The sequence below is a fragment of the Pinus tabuliformis genome, chromosome 4_1, assembly GCF_031772625.1.
Source record: "Pinus tabuliformis cultivar Carrire ecotype Pingquan chromosome 4_1, CPIR1, whole genome shotgun sequence".
In the NCBI taxonomy this organism is placed as follows: domain Eukaryota; kingdom Viridiplantae; phylum Streptophyta; class Pinopsida; order Pinales; family Pinaceae; genus Pinus; species Pinus tabuliformis.
In genome coordinates, this window is record NC_142303.1 from 415,436,881 (window position 1) to 415,459,497 (window position 22,617).

The following is a 22,617-nucleotide window of genomic DNA, read 5'->3' on the forward strand; positions in this document are numbered from 1 at the left end:
TGATGGCCCTCGCCTCATGGTTAAACCATGAAGATCAAAGAGCAGCTGAAGCAAAATCGGTCATGAACCGAGAAGTGAGCGAACCACTGTTCATTAGGCCGGAACTAGAGGACCCGGTGGCACTCATCTCAACCCACCAACAGTTGGCTACGGATCCCACAGCTTCCTTGAGGTTTATGGACCAACAAGCCCAGGCCATAGCTCACTTTGAAGACATGGAAAGGTTGTTGGGAGAAAGTGTTGCCCAGGCTTGTGCACGCAAATGGAATACCATGGCCCACAGCTTGAAAATCCGAGAGTACCATACCCCCATCCGGATGAGAGAAGCTTTGGCAAGGGTTGACCTTTACAAGAAGTCCATGCAAAGCCTCCAGGCCAGCTGGATTGGCCTTAAACTCAGCCCACCACTATTGCTAGGATTGACTGAAGGAAATACAAAGGAAGATGACAGTCAACAATGGGAAGAGGTAAACAGAAAAGCAGGGTTTCACATCTACAGAGAGGACCCTACCACAGAGCCTTGGGATGCAAGAGAAGCAGTGAAAGCAATGAAAGATGAGGACTTGGACTAAGTTGCTCAAGGATGAGCAAATAGTTTAGCTGGGGGGTGATGATGAGCCCCAATTTTTGGTATAATTTGGGCTCATTTGGCCTACTTGCTTTGCTCAAACCATTCACTTTTTACTGCTTATGCATGCATTTCTTAGTTTATTCGTGTTGTTTGTAGGAAGAAGGGTAGACATTTTATCTACGTGACTAATGCATGATGCTTTCAGGTTTTTGGCATTAAAAGGGAGAAAAAGACAACGAAAAAGGAGACAAGGAGACAATGAGGTGGCACTGCTGGTTTTTAGGAGAGGATGTCCACGGTCTTGGGGACCTTCCTCGTGATTCCCATCAAGAACTCCGAGCTCCAATCCATCTCCCCACCGAGCTTAGAAGCAGCCAGCTGTTCTACAGGAACAGCAGTTATAACTGTTCTACAGGAACAGTAGTTATGACTGTCCTACAGGATCAGCAGTTAAACTTTAGTTGGACAGCCGAGCTCCTAAAATCAAGGACATCTGTTGGATGATCGTTTTTGCATAAATACTGAGGCCGTAGCCTTGCAGAGAAGCTTTTTGAACCTTGGCATTACTCTTGTAATTGGAAAGTACGAGCTAGAGCTCAGTTTTTGTTCCTTTTTGTAAGCCAATTTGGCATGACATCAGATTATGAATAAAGAAGGCAGATTTTGATCTAGTTCTGAGTTTTCTCAAGGAGCTATAGCTCTCAGGTTAGGGCCCAACCTGAGAGCAATAGATCTCCTCAGTGTTGTAATGTGTTTGCATTTCGTTCCAGCACTTTGAGTTTGTTTATTTTCACATGCAATTCGAATTCACAGTTTGGTAATTTAGTCGTTTTCATGAGCATAGATAGGACTAGTTTATGGTGATTTGCTTTCAGTTGCTTAAGTTTGATAGGAGGATAGATATAATCTCTTGGAGCTCCAGCAAAAAGGTTGTAAAGGCTCACTGCCATCTCTCTGTTAGGGATTGGGGTGCAGTCCATTACCAACCACCAAAAAGAAAAGCAGTTCTTCTCATTTCCATGCAAGCTGCAACATAAACGTTTTCATTGAATATCCATCCATGCATTTTTGACATCGAACCATACTTCCACACTTCACTTCCACACATAGGTTTCATTTCTTGTTTTCCATTTCTGTTCATAGGTTTCATGGCACAGTTATCATAGGTTAATGAATTTCTCGTTTTGATGCATAAGTCATTTGTTTCATTTACGCTGCTCCTTCTCAATCCGCTTCCTTCTTCTTCTTCTTGATCTATCCTCAAGTCCTATTTAACCTCTGTCTTACTCATTTCCCCTCCAACTCTCTCATTTCCCACATAGCTCCATCTCCTTCAACTCTCATTGATCCCATCCTTCCAATCATCAAACCACTGCATACACTCTTCCTCCATCTGATTCCTCTGCTCCTGAGCCATCACCAGCTCCATCTCCATCTCACCTATCCTCCCACACCACTCCAACACTTCACCATCTTCCAAAACTTCCACGGCCAATCATCCTGTAGAATTGCACAGACTTCCTGTAGAAACCCCTGAGTTTCCTGTAGGATCCCCTGCAGACTTCCTGTAGAAACCTGCAAACTCGGTTGCTGAGCATCCGAACGTGGTGGGCTTCTGTGGACTGATGCTAGAGACCCTCTGGGACCTCCCTTAGCCATCCTGACCTTGCCCATGCTTTCCTTCCATTCCAATCGCTCCTGCACAACCAAACCCTAATCAAAAGCATCATCACAATAAATCCAACCACTTAATGAAAAAATACAAAAACATGATTTTTCAGATGCAAGTAGCTTAGATGCATGTATTTCAGTTCACTGCAAGTAATGGCATTATTGGTAGTTGTTTCATTCACAGTTTTGCATAGTTAGGGTCTAGCTAGTCAAATTGGGGTTTCCTAGGGTTTCCATGCTTTATTGATTTTCAGTTTCCCTCTGCAATTAGACTAGTCTCCTTTGAGTTAGCTTTCGTCCATCATTAATAAAGCTTCTTCTGTGAGCCTATAGAAGTTGGCTTGAGCCCTAGCGGACTTGTGCCAGCTGACCAAGTGACAGCTGCGACAAGAGCTAGTACTTGTGCATACAGCACCGTCGCTTCCAAGTTTGTACGAACTACCGGGTTGATAAAATTAAGAGACAGGAAGCTCCAGGAGTTGTAGCATTATTGCTACAACACTGGAGCCCACCAGTAACCTTTGTCTTCCATTGCCGAAATGGACACCAGGTTCTTCTTGAGATCGGGTACATATAGAACTTCTTGTAAATTAATCGTGTTACCTTGATTCAATTGAAGGGTAACATTCCCTACACCCTTTACAGGATAGGTGGCATCATCTCCAAGAATAATCTCCAAGTTTGTCTCCTTCTCTATCAGATTAGAGAGAGCTTCCTTGTATTCGGTGAAGTGCCTTGAAGCACCACTATCAATAAGCCAATTCCCCAAAGTGTTTGGAGGAGAGGTAGTGGAGAGGGCCGATATAAGATAATACTCCTTTTGCTTATTGTTAACAACATTTGATTCTTCATACCTAGATTTCCTTGCTTTCTTGGAGGGTCGACCATTTCCTTGATGTCCTGCATTCCTTTTCCCTTTGCCATTGTACCTGTCATTCCTTCGATCATTGTCTTTGAAGTTGCCCCTAGAATGATTGTGATCATCATCATGTGATATGTCCCTTCTATTTGGACACTCCCTTGCATAGTGGCCAAACTTATTGCAAGCAAAGCACCCGCCTTTCCTTCCACCCTTAGATCTGGGTTTTCGATTAGAATGACCTTTAGACCCTGCATTATTTCTCCTTTTGGCATGAGCGGAGAAAGCAGTGGGGTTGCCTCTATTAGAAGGCATTTCTTGCTCCACCATTCTTGTTTCTTCTTGAATGCATCTTGACATCAATTCTTCAAATCCCGAAATTCGATCATTATTGAGAATAGTGGTTCTAAATATATACCACTCGGGTGGGAGCCCTCCAAGGGTAGTGATAGTAAGTTCCCTGTCAAGAATGACTTCTCCAATCGATAGAAGATCATTCTTGATCTCAGTGATCCTTAAGATGTAGGATTGAATATCCTCGTCCTTGCCCTTCTTAATATCCTTTGACTTATTTTTTGAGGAACAAAATTTGATTTGCATCACTAACCTTGAACATGCTTACCCATCTGTTGTAGATCTCCTTGGAGGTGTTCAAATCGGAGATGTAGGCCACTAGACGCTTGTCAATGGAATCTCTGATAATCTTCTTCGCTTTGACTTAAGCCTTGTTGTACTTTCTCTTTGTAGCAGTAGGTGCATTTGATGGAGGCTCAGGGATTTTACCCTTCACATAATCCAACACTTCTTGTTCTTCCAATGTCAGATCAAGAGACATCTTCCGTCCGTGATAGTCAGACTTTTCACGGAGCTTATCTTCAGTCGAGAAGTGGGATGAGGAACCCATTGAGCCTTTTGTCCTTTCCAACTGTCTTTGGTGATTGCTCTTTCACTCTTGCTTGGGCTTTGTCTTCACCTCATCTCTGATACCATGTTAATTTTTGGTATGTTCTATGCTTAAGAGAAATTTACTTCAATTTTCTTATAAGACCAATATCAATATCCAGATTAGCAATCACATCAACATGATAGTAAAATGCAGATAGAACATAAACATAAACAATAGAAGACAATCCAAGACAAGAGGACACAAGATGTGGCATCAACCAGGGACAAAACCTAATGTGTGGAAACCCTTGATCAATTATTCTTATATTCTTCAATAGTTCAGCAAAGAGAGAGAGATAGTACAAATATACAAATCTGATATTTTATGACAGCAGCAGTAAGCCTTGACCAGAGAAGTCAACGTTGATCAAACAGAACAAAATCTTCCTTTGAAGATCATCCATATGGCACCAACAAGATGCTCATTAAACTGAGCCAAACATGGTCAAACCTTGACCCAATACATCTCCCAGAACGTTGTTGTCTTCTTGTTGCACTGTCTATCACTGCTTCATGAGTTAGGGCATCAACCTTCAGCCCTCATTCTCCACACAGTCAACAATGCAGGCCTTCTGAGGTTGCGGTGTACCAAGCTGAGACTCCACCACTGCCACGTTGTCCAAGTCTGACTTGTTGACCCTTAATGCAACCCTTAGAACAACCTTTGTTGTTGGCTATGGCCTGCAGCCTAACCCAGTAGTAAGTTATGCCTACGGTCCTCAAACAAACAGTACCCAACAACCATCAACTTGCAATGCTAACTCCTTATCTTCCTCGACCCACACAGCCCTACAATCTAGGAACTTGAACAACAACTCGACTTCCAGTCTTACCCTAAGACAGCCACTCTAAACAAATCTATTATGACCTTCTCTTGCTGCGGTTGGGCTTGCTCTTTGCTGTTGCTAAGGGTTTCTTCTTGACAGCGAACAAGGGCCTCTCTTTGTTGCGGCTAGGGCTCCTTTTGACTATGGCTAGGGCTCTCCCTTCATTGTGGATTAAGGTCTTCTTTTGCTGCGTATTAGAGCTCCTCTTGACTGTGGATAGGGCTCTCCCTTGACTGCGGATTAAAGCCTTCCTTTAGCTGTGTATTAGGGTTGCTCTTGATTTCGGATTAGTACTCCTCTTGACTGCGGATAAGAGACTCTCTTGACTGCAGCTAGGGCACATCTGATATTTCTTTCCACCACGTCCTCCTTGTGAGAAGACAAACCCAAACAAGTGGAGAGAGAGATCATGATATGATGTGCTCCTCAAATGACTTGAGGTCTCCTCTATTTAAATGCAATGTTGAGGTTGAGCTGGGGGTAAAAGTGCTTGTTTAGCTTGCTGGCCGACCTTGACAAATTGTCAATAATATGAATAAATTCATATCTCCATAAATAAATGTCAGAATCGGATGATCTGTAGATCAATCCTACACCTCTCGAAGAGAGGAATCCAAGAAAAATATCAGCTGCCATAAATAAGGTGACCCACATGGAGTTTGGCCCTAATTTCCAATTTTAACAAAAACACATGGGACTGTCAACACATGCTGAAAATAAATATGGACATAAAAAAACCAGCAACACACATAAAAATACACAGATTTTTGGTCAACTTAAACCCAAGCAAAACCCCTTCAATCTTCTCCGGGAAAAACCTGTTAGAGAGCTCTTCAAATTTATTTATCTTTCAAGTTCAGGTAAAATACATTTGCAAACAAAACAAAACAGCAAAATATAACTTATCTCTTCAGCCCAAAACTCCTTGAAAATCATGCCCACTTTGCCTCGATTTTCGTGCCCACTTGAAGCTGAAAATATGTACTGTACAGATACGAACTGTACGATTTTTTTTCAAAAAAAAATCAAAAACTTCTCTCGAACGGTGTGCAGCTCACAACATTAAATATTGTTCGTACTGTACCTTTTGTTGTCTTCTATGCCTTGATTTTCGTGCCCAACTTTGCCCAGAAATCACTCCTTCAGCTTGCTACAACAAATTTCTCTTTTGGAACTTTTCTCCAGCCCTTAGCCTCCTTTCTCCAATCTGCTCATGAAGAATGAATGCAGTTTATCTTTTATTTTCCCCCTTTTGTTTCTGTTAAAATTGGCAACTAGGGCCAAACTCTATGTGGGTCATCTTATTAACGGAAGATGATATTTTTCTTGGATCCCTCTCATCGAGAGGTGTAGGATTGAACTAAATATCATTCGATTCCGATAAGTATTCAGGGAGATATGAATTTATTTGTGTTATGGGACAATTCATCAAGGTCGGCCAGCAACCAAATAAACCCCACTTGTGCTCAATGTTTTAGTATAAATAGAGGTGGCCTTCAAGTCATTTCAACACACTTGGGATCTCTTCCTCTCTCTACTTGTATTTGGGTTTTACTAGGAGGAGAGATCCTAAGGAAGAACGTTGCATTGATCCAGAGGCTAGAAAGTCGGAAAAGCCGAAAAAGCCGGAATTGTCGGAAAAACCAGAACTATCGGGAAAGCCGAAACTGCCAGAAAAGCCAGAACTATTGGGATTGTCGGAACTATCCGGAACAACCAGAACTGCCAGGAACAGCCGGAACTGCCAGAACTGTCGGGAACTGCCGAAACAGTCGGAGCATCTGTCTCCGAAGGAGAGCAGCATGCAAGGGACAGCTAACTAACATTGGGACAGTTGTATGGTACTTAGCAGCGAATACACCAAGCATGCAATGTTACAGCTAGCATGCAAGGGACAACTAGCATGCAACAACAAGCATGCTAAGGACAACAAGCATGCTAGGGACAACAAGCAAGCAAGGGACAACAAGCAAGCAAGGTGTAGCCAACACATAGGTCAAGATGGCAACATGGTGCAGCAATGGCACATAATGCAGTACAGTGATGGGTACAATCATGATTAATGAAGCGTGATGAGATGCAGCATAGTGATGATGAGTGCAGCATGGTGCAGTGCGATGAGGTGCAGCATGATGATGAAATGCAGCACAACAATAGGTGAAGGAGTCACCTTGGAGAATTAGTTGAAGCAACATGTCTTCAACTAATCTCATGTCTCATCTTCTTAGAGATGATCTATGCTCTTATCTAGATAAGTCAAAGTGTTGACTTCTATTGTAAACGTACTATCTCTCTCTCTGTGTGCTGAACTATTGAAGAACATATAAGAAGAATTGATCAAGGGTTTCCCACATTGGGGTTTGTCCCTAGCTAGCGCGACATCTTGTGTCCTCTTGTCTTGGCTTGTCTTCTGCGATTTATGTTTATGTTCTATCTAAAGTTTACTTTAATGCTGATCTGATTGCTAATCTGGAAAAGATATGGAGCTAACTGTGAAAATTGAAATAAATTGCTCTAAGCATAGAACATACCTAAAATTAACATTTCCCTAAATGACTTTTGGGCAACCTTAAGATCTAATGGCTCAGATTCATTTAGATCAAGGGATGAGAATAAATGTGCATTTAGTTCTCACTTTCTATTTTTTAACTCACCCATTAAATAAAGTACCCACATTGTACTTTATGTCTAAAGTCACTTTTCACTTTATAATTTAACATTGACTTTACCACTTATAAAGTCACTTTCACTTTATTAAGTCACACTTAGGAAAAGAATTATTTTGGACACTTTTCCCTAGGTAGAGATTAACCATGGGAAACCACTTATCCAAGGTACATTAAAAATCAACATCATTCATCATTCTCGAATTTAATTAGCACTAAGCAAAATGGACTATAGTAGATACTGAGGTCTGAAGATAAGAATGGTAAATTGATATAACTAAAACTCAAAAATAGTAGAGAGTGACGAGTCAAAGGTCTAGTCTAAGTTCATTAATATCTAGAGTCAAGACTCGAAAGTTGACACTGAAAATTAAAAATGGAAAATGAGAATTGAATGAACGTCGTGCCAAAGGAGAGGCAACAGTTAACTGGTGATTCAGATAGCATTGCATGGTAAGCCAAGTAGAGGTAAGCTTGGTAAGTTGAATGAGTGAGTTAGGGATTGCAAATTAGTTTAGGTTTTGATATTTGTTATGTTTTTTTCTTTTTAATTTTAATTTTTTTTTTTTAATTTGTTTTTTTTTTTTTTTTTAATTTCAAGGTCTATTAGACAAAATTGAGGGGGACATGTTCCCCCCTCAAAAGGGGTGATTTTGGGCTTGGTTCTCTTGATTAAATGCTAGTTCATACCCTCATACTTGATGGAATCCAAGGGAAACATTGCAATCCCCCCAATCCTGAAATCCTGAAAACGGTTAAGTCCACTGAATTTTGAATGGGATATGAAATTCTATTTTCTCCATATGAAGTCCGATGAGGTTGGAACCACTCTCAAACATCCTTGAGTCATTTCATGGTAATGTTAAAAAATTAAGTAAAAGGATGAAAATGAAAGATGAAGCATAATGTCACTTTTACTAACATTACCATTAATTACATAGCATTAGTATGGCCCAAGGGTTTAATATTATTGTTTTCGAACAAAATTAAGGGGGGGTGCTTAGAAGCGCCCTTTTTGGGGAGTCATGTCCCCCACATTGGGGAAACGTCCCCCCTTGCGTCTCCCCAAAAGGGGGACATGGAGAAACATTTCCCTAGATGTCCCCCATCATAGGTCCGTGGGGTGCATGCACCTGCCCCTAGGGGAAACGTCCCCATGGAATAGTAGTCTTCATAATTTAGCTTGATTAGATAAGAGATTATTCTACCCTAGGGTTCTAATTTCTTCTAATCCTTTAAGATAAGAAAGACCAATTCTTATATGGGCATGTTCCATGACTCCATAAGCCCGAGTGGAAATAAAGTACTTATCTTCTCCCAACAACGAACTAAAAAATGCAAAAATACAAAATATTTTATTCTATTTTTTTTAGAAAGAAATCTAACAGAAAAACAATCAAAGAGAAATCATAATTTGGATTTTGTTCCTAGTTTAGAGCAAATTTCATTGATTATTTCATTTCCTAGACTAGTTTTATTAAGGTTTTGTTCTTAATTGTTTATCTCTAACTCTAAAAGGGAAAAATGTCGCTATAGAACTGTGCTTTAAGGTTATATATAACTTCACGTGGGCTGATTTAAGGTTTTCTCGAATCTGGAAAAATGTAACAGCAATAAAAATTGGGTTTGGACTCTGGAGAAACCCTAAAGCTAGGGTTTGGTGCTGAAAGGTTCATTACTACTCATGCCTAGCTTCTATTTCATTTATAGAACATTGCTAAAGATTTATCTTATATTTTAGTTGTGAAATTGATCTCTGAAATGCTTATAGTTGTATCTTCCATTTGGAGGATCCTCTTGGTGAATTCTTGTGCTAACTTTGAATAACCCTATGGGGATTCACCATCTATTTTTGAAGTTCTTGCTTATTTCATTGGTATATATCTTGGTAACTTGATTCTAACACCTACTCATCTATTATTTTGTTGCATGCCTTTAGTCCTAATCAAATCATCCAAGATGTCTTGCTCACAAGTGGATAGTCTCTCTGGGATGATCTACTCTTCACTTTAAATCTGAAATTCTGCATTATTTGATCATAAAAAACAGATTTGGAAGTGTTGGACATCCTCAAGCTTGTTGTTATTCTAGTATATAATTGATTGGCACTTAGAAGTTAGAGCACACATTACACCATCAATTTATGCTAGCTGATTTTACTCTTGTGCCCTAAAGTAGCTTAAAAGTTGTTTATGTTCAATTAGCCTCTTTGAAGTTTCAATTGTTGAGTTATAATCATTTAATTGCAAATCTGAAGTTGTTTACATTGTTTACCTTTCACATCAAAATCCACTAGCTCCTAACCCTCTTACTTTTTTGGATAATTGGTGGTTTATGCTATTATTCCTAACTTCTTGTCTTCGAAGCATTTAATCACTTATTGGAATCCTTGTGCTTTATATTGGTATACATATTGAGGATTCACTGAAGTAAATCACAAGCTTGCACAGTAATAATTCACTAAAGAGGTTTACTTTTGGTAGATAGGGATACTCCACTTGGCCTTTGGGATCCGACCTAAAGTGAGGGAGGTTGAAAAACTAAAGCAAATTCTATATATCATGTAGAGCTGAAGAGTGATATAGAGAGCAGAATCAGGGAAAATAAGAGAGGAGTATGTAAGTCAAATTACAGGGGTAGTACATGCCTATCATAGTAGCTTGACCTAAAGAGGGTGCAGTTTGGCTGTATTTTGGCAGCAAAATCTGTATTCAGGTGCCTCGAAGGTTTTGTTCCTTGGAAAACTCTCCTGCAATCAATTTCAATCTGCTAAGCACATTCTTATGTTTCATGGTACTTTTGGGATATGCGATATCCTCTGCTTCCCACACCTTTTTACGACTTTTAGGTTCCTCATTTGTAGGAGCATGTGGGAGGCTTGAAATTTTGTTGCCCCTCTAGTTAGGTAGAATTTCTCCTATAGCCATGAGGGATGGGATTTGGCATGGCATCCCATTTGGAGTCGATCTCATCAAGGTTGATGTATTGCTGAGCATCCAAGATTCTAGGCACATAGGTTAAAGAAGAATGGCATTTCTTATTGGAGGGATCTTTGGGACTTTGAGACCAGAACATGGATGGATTGGAAATTGTTATCTTGTCAAAATGCTTTAATGTCATTTGACAAGCCTGCCATCAAACTTTCAAAGATAATAGGGGGTTCTATTCCTACTAAAATGTTGTACAAGTGAATATCGGTATGTAGGGACTGTTATGGTGAGAATGGGGGCGGAAAATTGTAAATCAAATCCAACAGTATGACACTAATAAGCTATACTCTCTCTTGCACCAGAAGCATCCTTGTCTCCTATACTGAATGCCAAATAGACCTCTTTGGATTTTGGGGGCTGAGTTCGCAGGATGCAAAGTGTTTGCTCACTTTATCTTTAGTTACAAATTATGGGCTTTTCCATGGCTTCCTGTCTATCAAAGGGCTGCCATCTAAAGCATGGATGGTCTTTGTCTAGTTTGTAGCCAACCAGAGCCAGTGAAACATATCTTATGGTAGTGCAAGTTTGCCAAAAGCTGTTGGAAACATTTCAAGATTGCCACTCAGTTTTGTTTCAAGGACAGCTTCCTTGGCGATCAGTATTGTTTGGTGACTCACAATTGATGTTACTTTATCCCTTCTCCAGCATATGGGATTGCATTAGAATTACTGCATTTTTTACTATCTAGAAGCTCCAATGCAGGTATGTTTTCTCTAAAGAGGTCAGTTCAGTTCATAAAGCAGGCTGATTGATGGTCTTTGTCTAGTTTGTAGTCAACCAGAGACAGTGAAGCATATCTTATGGTAGTGCAAGTTTCCCAAAGATGCTAAAAACATGTTCAAGGTTGCTACTCAATTCTGTTTCAGTGAAAGTTTCCTTGGCGATCAGTATTGTTTTGTGACTCACAATCTATAGTACTTTCTCCCTTCTCCAGTATATGGGATTGCCTTAAAATTACTGCATTGTTTACTATCTAGAAGCTACAATGCAAGTACGTTTTCTGTAAAGAGGTCAGTTCAATCTTTTTGTTTTATTTGACTGGGAGAGGTATGTATGCAAATTGTCTGCCGAAGGCTACCTTTCGCTTCAGGATGCCCGAGAATTAGATGCCTTAGAATATTCTGACATTATTTCTGCTTTTAAAGCACTAAGAATTAGGATATAAGAAACCTCCATATATACACTACCACTTTTATTTTCAGCTTTGTAAACGTCTTCTTGTTGATATAAGATGTAGTTTAAAGAAAAAAAAGGACAAATTATATGAAAAATGTAAACAGACATCGGGTGAGAACTTCCCTATATTCACAGATGAACAATCTCCATATTTATTTTCATATGCAAAATAAGAAAGGACAGCATGGCATCCTCACTTGTTTCTTATGTCTGCCTCGCGGCGTCCAAGCTTGGGAGTGTCAGCTGTAAGAACGATAGCTTTGTAGCCCGCACGTTCTGCACGCCGTACTAGTACAGCTGATATACTCCTGTTCTTATACACCTGTTTCGTGAAGGGTAACTTGCATTTAGTTATGAATTGCTCCTTTGATTGTATAAATAATTTAAAACATTTAAAAATGACAGCAGCTAACAAGAATATACATCTACAGCTTGATTTGAGATATAACTTACATAAAGTTGAAAGAAACGAACAGCATCACAAGTTGCTGCAACCTCCTCAACAGTACTAGTAGCGGAAAATGAAAGCACCTGAAGATTTATCATGTGAGTATGTCACAAAAATAAGGAAGACGAAGTAAAATCAGCTCCCTAGCTGATTATGAAACCAGTTCTCTATACTTGTCGTGGTCTATCATCTGTTGTACATACATGTGATTAATATCCAACTTCACCCTCAGACATAGAACTGATCTCAAATGGAAAAGTTCCACTAATCACCAGACCGCTGATTATATATGCATTAACAGCACAAGAAATCTTTAAAATGAGGACTGCTTTTACGGTTTACCATGATTGTACCAGCTGCTGCTGCTGCCCTTGCTGTAGCCAGTTCTCCTGTCATACACCAGAACCAAAGCCAGACACTTTGGACTAAGCTTACCATGTAAAAAGTGGAATTTTACCCCAAATTAACTCTCGATCAATTACCTTCAGGATGGGCTAGTTTATGCATAGACGTTGGAGCAATCATGATTGGTGCAGAGATCTTGAATCCCAATATTGTAGTTGACAAATCCACATTACTTACATCTACTAAAACTCGGGGGCGCAACCTATTAAAATCCATGCACATACAAAAGACCTTAATCCAGCTAGGCACGTGTTGACAGATAACAAAGAAATGTAATTGCAGCCACTAAAAATACTGAATTAAATTTATAATCAACTGATTTCCACTGGAAACTCCATTACCAGTAAGGACTAGCAGCAGCTTTGCTCTGTGCAGCTTCAGTGCAACTTCCCCACTCACAAATTGTAACATGTCTAAAATATTTGCAAATTGTAACATGTCTAAAATATTTGGTTGAGTTCTCTCCTTTTGGGTAAGATTTCAAGGCTTTCAACGGTTGTCTACCATCATTATCATTTCTTAAAACCTACAATTTTACCATACCCTGCTTCACCACCAATCTGTATCTCCTAATATACGTGCACTGTGATGAATTATGTTTCTGCATATTATATTACATTACAAAACTATGAATTCTTTAAGATACCTAATGAGCATCAGGTGCTTTATATAACATGTACATAATATACAGTTTCACCAGATTTTGTTTGACTTGCCATTATGAAAAATGCTTGAAAAAATGCATTGCAACATCACAACTAACCTGAGGGGTAGCAGGAGGGGGAGGGGTTATCTTCAACCCCGAAGGAAATCAAGTGCTACAGTACTCCTGGGGGTTGGGAAAACGGACCAACAACCAGGCAGAATTATACGCTCTCCTGCTAGGGCTTAAGTTAATTAAAGAAATGAATCTTACCAAGATCGTTATAGTGGGAGACTCTCTCCTTACCATTCTGTACTTATACAGAGACTCCTTCCCTAAGGACAATAATCTGACTCAACTTTTTCATAGAATACAGAGACTCCTTCCCTGAGGACAATAATCTGACTCAACTTTTTCATAGAATCAAAGGCATCTTGGACCATTTTCCTGCTAAGGCCTTTTTTCATGTTCTTGGATCTCAAAATGCTGCTGCTGACAAACAAGCAAACATGTTGTGCCTACTAAAAGCAGGTCAGACTTCTATCAATGAATTAATTGGATGGCAAAGTATTCCATAACTATACCCTTCCCAATATCAGTCTCTATGAAGTGTATTAAGGTTGCATGCCCACCAAGTATAAAGGAGAATCCTTCTCATATTCCTATCCCCCTTCAAAGTCTCATCACCTTGCAATTTAATAATAGTGGTATAGTTTATGGTTCAATGGGGGGGCATTGTAACAGGGGTGGCGTGACAGGCTGTGAGCGCCCAAGCCATGTGTGGGTTCGCAGATCAACATGCTCGCATGTGTTAACTCTTGCAGCCAGACTGTACAGTAAGCAACAAGCCGATCAGGTAATTAAAACTTGGATAGCTCCAGAGAAGTGGGCTATTATGAAATTAAATGGTGATAAGCTTGTTACAGCGTGTGATTCCCTTGATCCTGAAAATAAATTTATGAGGGAAGTTGGATGGATTTGTTATCTCCCTTCATGGTGGCCCAGCTTGCACTGGGTTCAGACATTTTCCCCTCTGCATGGGGTGGCTAAACTTGCTGCCAATTGTGCTATACGACATGCTCTAGGAATTCTTCAGGAATATGATTTGAGTATTGGAAAAGTTGGCGAAGAGCGACGCTCTCACAAGATTGAGGGGGTTGTTCTGAGCCTCTCAGTTAAATTTGGACAGCTGTGGGCTTCTCTGCTGGTTGAGGCTGCTCACCCCTCTTAAATCTAGCTTGTGCAAGTGTGATTGGTCCCTTTAGAACGTGGTCTGCGTCTTGGGAGCAACTGAATGATAAAACTCTTCCCACGCTTGCCTGTGACAATTTCGCTAACTCCTCTGAGACATAATGGAATTTTCTATTTGATTGGGAAGCAGAGTCCTCTACCGTCTTGTATGTGGCAGGGTAATTGGCCTCTGGAACTATTCCTCCGTAGATCTCCTGGGGCAGCATAACTTTCACTATATTCTCAGGTACTTTCTAATCCTCTTCATGATTGTCATCTCTGATTCTGGTAGCTCTTTGAAGTTCTTCTTGCAATTCTGAAAATGTCCTGAGCCCGCACTCCTTTGCTTCCTATCCTAGCATCACTCCGTACTCTTTGGCTCTTTTCTTGAACTCCTGAGCAATTTAAAGTTTCCTCTTTCAGACTTCTCGGAAACCCTTCTGTTCGTTGGCTGTACAGCCCCTTCTTGTTGTCTTCTTAATCTCTGGAACCCTCTGTCCCCTGTCTATCCTGAATTTCGGTGTCCCCTTCCCCATTCATGCTTAATGGCACCCCCGAAAGGAACTCAAACTACAGGTAAAGATTTCCCTCAGCACTATGATGTTCTCCACATCGAAAATATGGATTTGCAATGGAAAATGCATCCACAAATGAATACTGTCACATTTCTCTTCAAAGACCTCCAAACACTCAAAGACAGTTCATCGACAGGAGGATGAACTGGACGCTCTGCGTAATCAGATTTCAAAAATGCAGACACGGCAGGGGACTAAAGAGGTTCAAAGCTCCAACAGTGCAGTACAGTCACCTTCCAGCACTCAGTTTGGTTTAAACAGGCCCCTGCAGCTCATCCCTCTCCATTTTGATCATGTCCTCTTTTTGTAGATTTGTCCTTTTTGTTGTCCTTTTTGTTAGGTCAGTTCTGCAGGATTTATGTTTGTAGAATGCTTGCAGTAGTAAAAGCTCGGCTAAAAATTTTGGAAACAGATTTCAATCCTCCTCTGAAGGATCTGGTGAATGGAAAAGTAATGTAAAGATGTCCGGAGTATTTTGCTGCATCCGGATGCAGACTTAATAGTCAATCTAATCATTTGTATTTTAGAAAAAGACAAAACAAAACAAAAACAAAAACATCGCAAGTAACCTAGTAAGCTGGGAAGAGGTTCAGCTGGTTAGATTTAATCAATTGAATTGGAATCTTGATCTCGAAAATCTGAATAAGCCGTAGAGTCTACTGAAGAAACAACGGAGTAGTCTATAATGCGACTTTTCGGAGATTCCGATCATCCGAAAAGCGCATTATTCCGGCCAACCACCCAACTGGCCTTTTCCAGCCACCTCCAGTGTCACCGCCACCACCATACCGTAGGAATATGCGAGGGTATACTATACGGCCATACGTTGAATTTTAAGTTTGAATTTCACAACCCCGCTCGAAATTTGAATTTTGAATTTATCTTTACCGCTCAGGCAATGTTTTTTCCTCATACATCGCGGAAATGAGGTGAGCGGCACCGACGGTGTTTAATTCACAGCTGAAGCAACAAGGTTGAAGATATGCATTCAGTTTAGAGTTACTGCAATTGGGTTCTTCGGCGGATTCAATATTTAAGGTCTGCAAGAATCCCAGCAGCAGCGCAGAGCGGAGAGAATACGTAAAAGCTCCTCGCAAGGATAACCTGAAACCCGCTTGGAGGGATAACCCTTCCCTTGGTGAACAAGAAGTCGTGCGCAGTTGGAAGCCTACAGAGTTCGCATTTTCTGTTTAGATTTTGACATATTTCTAGTCAAATAGTGCAGATTTCTGGAATTGTCCATGAAATTTTCACCTCTCAGTTAAGAAAACATCAAAATTACCAAAACTATTGGTAACCTGTAACTCAAAAAATAGGAGAAAGCTGAGAGAGCCAGAACTGTAAAAAAAAAAAAAAAGCAGACCTGAACTGTTTGCCATACAAACTTATTATAACATTTATGTTCGGTATAAGTCAAGAGCTATACAAGCCCTGCAATGGAGGTGGATCTTTGATTTTTCGAATGAGATTGCTTTTAAATGTTTGAACGGTGTGTTATTGCTTTTAAATTTTATGTGAAAGTCTTTGCTGAGTTCAACAGGAATGAATGTGTGCAATGGACTCGTGGTTTTCAAAGACGCTCTGCCCTCGTTTTCCCCAGTGAATTCACACTTTCCTTGGAAACGCTTTTATTTGTTTCCTCCCTCACTGTATTCTGAGGTAGTTTAAATTATTTTTGTATGATAGCAGGCTGGGAGTGAGCTCGATAACGCTGTAAATAATTACTTCAAAAATTTCATTTTTACTGTGTTTTTGCTTTTACTTTACTGGGTAGTTTTGATCTGGGTAGTTTTGATTTTAAAAACAAGATGTAATAACCCAACAATATGTAATTGGTTATTAGTTTTCATTTTAAAAACAATACGTAATCTCATTTTCGTTTTCCATTCATCTTTTGTATTTTTGTCATTATAAGTCTTCCGGCAGATAGATCGCCCTAAAATTTGGGTGAGCAATGTCAAATAGTGCCGTTCAACTGCAAAATTGGAGCCAAAGAGTTCACAAGATGGTCGAACGCGACTTTGAGTTTGTGTAAAAATAGTTTTTCTCTAATCTAGGAAGCGAGAACATGGGTGTTGCCTTGGGTCAAATTGGATAAATTTCTATACCAAAACTCTTGGGAGGATAGTGCCTAAAGAACATCTTCTTATTTTCAAAAGTCTTGAGTTCCAAATATGGATGGAGGCTAATCCCGATGCAAAGTTTATGAACATCGGTATTCATCTAAAAATACATAGCCCCATTCTCATTGGAAGATTAGATAAGAAGGATTGATAAGCCAAGGGCCAATATCTCAGTAGTCTAGAGGGTTATCCTCAATTATTTTGATATCATTGGTAAAGGGTTGGCATGGAGGGTTAACAGAGGCGACAAAGAGAGACTTAGCCTCGATCCCATGACTAGTAGTGCCCAAAGTCACTCATTGCCACTCCCTCTAATAGAAATTCTAAGCAACAACCCTAAGCTCGGATATATCTCCCTAATGGCTGATAGAGTCTTAGCAAATCAAATATTGTGGTGGAAAGTGGTATGGAAAGCCAAGTGTCCTACTAAATCCAAATTACTAATGTTGTGTCTAGTGGAGAAGAAGGTCCCCACTTGGAATGTCTCACAAAGAATATTTATGATCAGGTTAGGATGGTGTTCCTTATCTAAAAACAATGGTGAAAATGCATCACGTCTATTCATGACCTACCCTTTCTATCAGCAGGTTTGGAAAAAATGCAAGAATGCAATGGGACACACAAGTGCATGGGAAGGAGAGGACTTTGAGGAGTCTTGGAAGGCATGGCTCGCAAACCCCAGTTGTCATGATATCAAACCCCTTCCCCTAGTCATATGTTGGAGGGTGTGGATGGCCAAAAAAAAGGCCATTTTTCAGTACAAACCTTTGGTACCTAAGCATATTGTTATTAAAGCCCACACTATATTAAGTCATTTACCATAAGAAAAATTCCTAGTCCCCCCTAGAGTGATCAAGATAGAAATCATTGATCAAACAAGGTCATGGGCCTACTTTGATGGAGCTTCAAACAATAATGGACAACATAGTGGAGGAGGCTTCATCCTCTTTCTCACAGAGGCTCACTTTTATCAGGTTAAAATTGGTTTTGTCCAAGGGACCAACAACCAGGTGAAGCTCCTGGCTTGTAAAAAAATGTTGTTATTCGCTCTATGCACTCAGATTCATGTTTTTGGGGACTCTATGCTCACTATTAATTGGCTTAACAAAAATCAAGTATGCGGGAACATTATTCTCATCCTATTCTATAGGAATACATGCGACTCGTTGACTCTTTCTTGATTTTTACATGTTCTCATATTTATAGGGAGAGAAATAGGACAACAGATTGCCTCTCAAAAGAGGGCCTTGAGATGGATTAAGGATTGTGGAGTATAATGGAGATATTTAATCGACAAGCATAAAAGTTATATCATAAGTCATTTAGGAACAAAATATTTGGAACAACAAGAGCATAATACCATAGGATCCAAATATTTGCACTCTATTTTTGTATTTATTTTGTTTTTTAGCCACTCAGACAATATATATCTCATTGGATGGAACAGTTATACACCTCACTTTGGTTGTAATTAACATCACTTATGTTTTTCTTCTATAAATTTATGGTTAACGGTTAGGTTTCTAGTTGTTGATGGTGTTGGACCCGCCAACATTTAGGGGATCTCCCCGACAAGAAGTCCCAACTAGGACTCAAACCGTTTGGAGTAGGAGTCCCAACAGTGGGTGGTAGTGTAATACCTTGACCGCAGTAGCATGCAGAGATAAGTAAGATAAATTTGGGTGAGAGCAAGTATGTGACCTTGTAGAGAGTCAAGTGCGATGCATGTGGTTTCTAACATACAGATGGGAAAAGGAAGTGTACCCCTTAGAAGCCTGTAATAGTACACAAATTGAAAGGAACACACGAGTCGAACGAAATCACATGCTTAAATGTGGAATAGTCCACAAATTAAAGTGACAAGTTAATCCAACAACACACGTTCAATAGGTTTCGTACAATTGCATACAAATTAGTTCATAAGAAAATGTGTAAGTTAAACAACATACATTGCTAAAGAAACCAGAATAGTTCAACTACAATAACAACATATGGATGAAAGCGTCTTGGCTCTGATATTATTTTTATAAGTGAAAGTTCCATCCATACATACACCATTGACAATGACTAGCCCCAATAGTGGAACATTACAGTCAAGAACACCTGCACTTTCGAAGAAGTATACTCGCTCTACGTTGTGGAGAGGCCAAGGCTCGTCATAATACTCCCAGGCCTTTTCTAAGCCTAAGCCTAGCCAAAATCTTGGCTCCCAAAATCCTATTCTATGAGTTATGAGGTTCTATTTATAACAAAGGGTGGGGTGATCTGTGACATTCCCCTTTGTGACTCTTTGACTACCCTCATGATTCTTCAACTTCTTTACAAATAACTCATTACATAACATGATGACCTTTCACATTCCACTAATGACACTTAGAATTTCACTTACAACATATTTACAAATAATATTACATTTTCCACATGTACCCATATGAGACAAAATAAGCTAGAGACAACCCGACAAGACAAAACACTATGATTCTGAAGCTTGGGGAAAGACCAACTCGGAAACCTCCTCTTGGTGTATCTTGGTCACATATCAATGCCAAACTTGGTACTGCATGATGGTGTCCCTAAACTACTTGATGGTGTCTTTCTGAAGGACGACTCTTTCCTCCATGGAATTCGGGTACATGGTCTTGGAACATGTATCCAACTCGTTTTGAAGTAAGTGCAACATGGTGTTAACCTTGAACGGACCACTGACGTATTGCTACATGTTGCATGTGTTCAACTCCAAGTCTTCTCTTATGGCCTCTCGTATTAGCTGCTCCACATACTCATCGATTTCTAGCCGGAATTGGTTCTTGTGTTTAGCATTGGTGAGGCAACCTGCATCTGTTCACTCTCTTCCTCAACTGTTGGTTGTTCCGGCTCACCAATCTATATTGGCGCTATTTCCTCTGTCATTACGCCTTACATTTTTTCTTCTTCTTGCTTCTAATTCTCTGTTGTTCTTTCCTCCTTAGCTCTCATCTTTCCTTTGGTTCTTGTTCAGCTTGTTGTGATCTCATTTTTTCTACCCGCAAGCTTTGCTTTTATCTCTTCCTTCACTCTGCTCTCTTTATCCATTGCTCCCTGTTTGCCTTCACTGCCAAAGTTTCTTTCTCTGTGATAGGATCTTCTCTCATCTTGCATCTTTTCTCTACCTCTGGGTTCTCAGAAATCTTCCTCTTTCCCTTGTCCTGCACTTGATTGCTACCTATTGCGATTTTTGTTGTTGCTTCATGTCATGCTATTATCTGTAGAGAAGATTTCCAAGTTGTTTCTATACTAACTGAATCATGGAGTTTGGAGGCATTGTAGCAATACCTCCAAGGGTCCTCCTCGTGCCAGTGAAATGTCTCGTGGATCCATGGAAAGTACACTCTCACATAGTGGTCCTTGAAAATACCGTGAGGATCATATAGATTGAAGTCTTTGGTGTCAAAATTGAATCTTAATATCTCCTTAGCTTCGACATCTGCATCCTTCAAGCTCTTAATCTCGTACAATTTGATCCACAGAGGAAGAGCAGACCATGGTGCTTTCTTCTTCCTATGCAGTGTTGTTGACAACCATGTGGAGAGGTGATATGAGACGAAGATCGCACCGAAGGTTCCTTGATCTCCACGGGAATTCCAGAGCTCCAAGATCAAATTTGAAAATTAGCTCTAGAGGCATCCATTACATAGAATGGTGAGAGTGCCCATAAACATGGTATCATCAATAGATTTTTGATGAGTTATTGGGAGATCTGCTCCAAATAAACAAAAACTTTTGATTTGATTCTCTGAAGTTTTTGCTTTGAGAGCTCTCCCCAACCATTCCACTACCAATATGAAGATGAAAGGTAAGAGTGATTATCCTAGTTGAATGCCTCAAGATTTTTTAAATGGATTGGAAGGGGAACCATTTAATAGAATGGACAAGAAGATTGATGATAACAAATTGGTAATGTAGTTTATCTATTCTTGATTAAATCCAAAAGCCCTAATAATGTTGAAGAGGTATTGCCAATTTAGCTTGTCAAAAGCTTTTGAAAGGTCTAGCTTACGAAGCATACCATGTTTTTCTTTAGTTTTTCAAAGAGTGTATGGTTTCATGGGTAACCATGATTCCATATAATATTTGGTGACCTTTGATGTAGCTTGTTTTCTCCGGTGAGATGAGATTTGGAAGGAGAGGTTTGAGCAATTTTGCTATGATATTAGTGATGATTTTATAAATGGCGTTGTAGAGAGTGATGGGTATGTATCCATTAGGGTGTTCCACTTTATCTTTCTTTGGCACTAGTGAGAGAAAAGTTCCATCTAGTGCTTTTAAGATGGATCATGCTTTTTCGGATTTTTCATTCGCCTACCAAATATCCTAACTCATTGCGGACCAACATATTTAAAAAATTTATATTATGAAGCCATCTAGTGTAGGGGATTTATTACATAGAATTTCTTTAATTGTTTCTTGAACTTCTTCAAAAGATATTTCTCTAAGGAGGGAACCATTTTGTTCTTGTTTTACCATGGATGGGATGTGCCTAGAGATTTTTTGGATCACCTATTGTCTATTAGGAATGGGCTATGTAAAGAAATATTGATAATAACATATTAGATTTTGAGTTATATCTTGATGTCCCTGCAATTTCACTCCTTTAGGATTTTTGATGGAGGAAATGTGATTGTGATGGAGATGTTGAAGCAAATATTTTTCGAAAAATGTTATGTTTAATTCACCTTTCTTGAGCCATCATACCTTTTTTTTGTTTCCAAATAAGTTCATCCTACTCATGGAGCTCCTAAATATTAGTAAGAGTGATGGTTTATTCTTTAATTAACATCTGAAATCGACCTTATAGGATGGCTTCATGTTGTATTTCCTCCATCTATTTTTCTAGTATGCACTCTTCCTCCAATATGTTACTAAATTCTATTTTTTTCTAGCATTTAAGCTATCGTTTAACGTGTTTTAAGTTTATATGGATGTCATACATTGATGTACCTTACAATGTTATATGTTCCTCCCACCACTTCATTATGTTAACTTGAAATTCTATATGGTGTAGCCAAAACTTCCCTAGGAAAAAAAATCCTATTATGAGTTCAAGACATTATGTCAATATTTAGACATATAGGCCAATGGTGTGAGCCACGACTCAAACGATCAAGTTTACAAACCACTTGTTGTGATCCTCCATTTCTGTTATTCCAAGTAAAAATGACATTTATAGTTTTGATATTGACTAGGAGAGAAGACACCATTGCTTCCTAAAATTAAATGGAATTTGGATCATCTTTTTATCACTCCTCGCTTTTCTTCTAGTGTTTTTATGAGGTTTAAAACTCCATCAAGTATCCAGGGAGAGGGAGAGAGAAAAATATAGGTGCTAGAAATGGATTGGGGGAAAGGGGATTTATCCTTGGGTGATGGAAGACCATAAATGTTATACAACTAGCATGTCTCAGTTGAGCCAATGAGTTGAAATTGGAAGGTGAGAATTTTAAAGGAGGAA

The 22,617-nt window shown here is 39.5% G+C and overlaps 1 protein-coding gene across 1 annotated transcript in view; it reads right to left on the minus strand.

Annotated features, from left to right (window-relative positions):
• The window catches only part of LOC149176074 (peroxisomal (S)-2-hydroxyacid oxidase GLO4-like), a 394,542-nt gene that overhangs the window by 352,031 nt on the left and 19,894 nt on the right, over nucleotides 1-22,617 (minus strand). Inside the window, exons 2-5 of the mRNA XM_089419844.1 lie at nucleotides 12,636-12,760; nucleotides 12,496-12,542; nucleotides 12,159-12,236; nucleotides 11,903-12,027 (exon numbers count right to left, since the gene is read on the minus strand). Of these exons, the coding sequence (XP_089275970.1) occupies nucleotides 11,903-12,027; nucleotides 12,159-12,236; nucleotides 12,496-12,542; nucleotides 12,636-12,760 (375 nt within the window). The remainder of the gene's footprint in view (nucleotides 1-11,902; nucleotides 12,028-12,158; nucleotides 12,237-12,495; nucleotides 12,543-12,635; nucleotides 12,761-22,617) is intronic.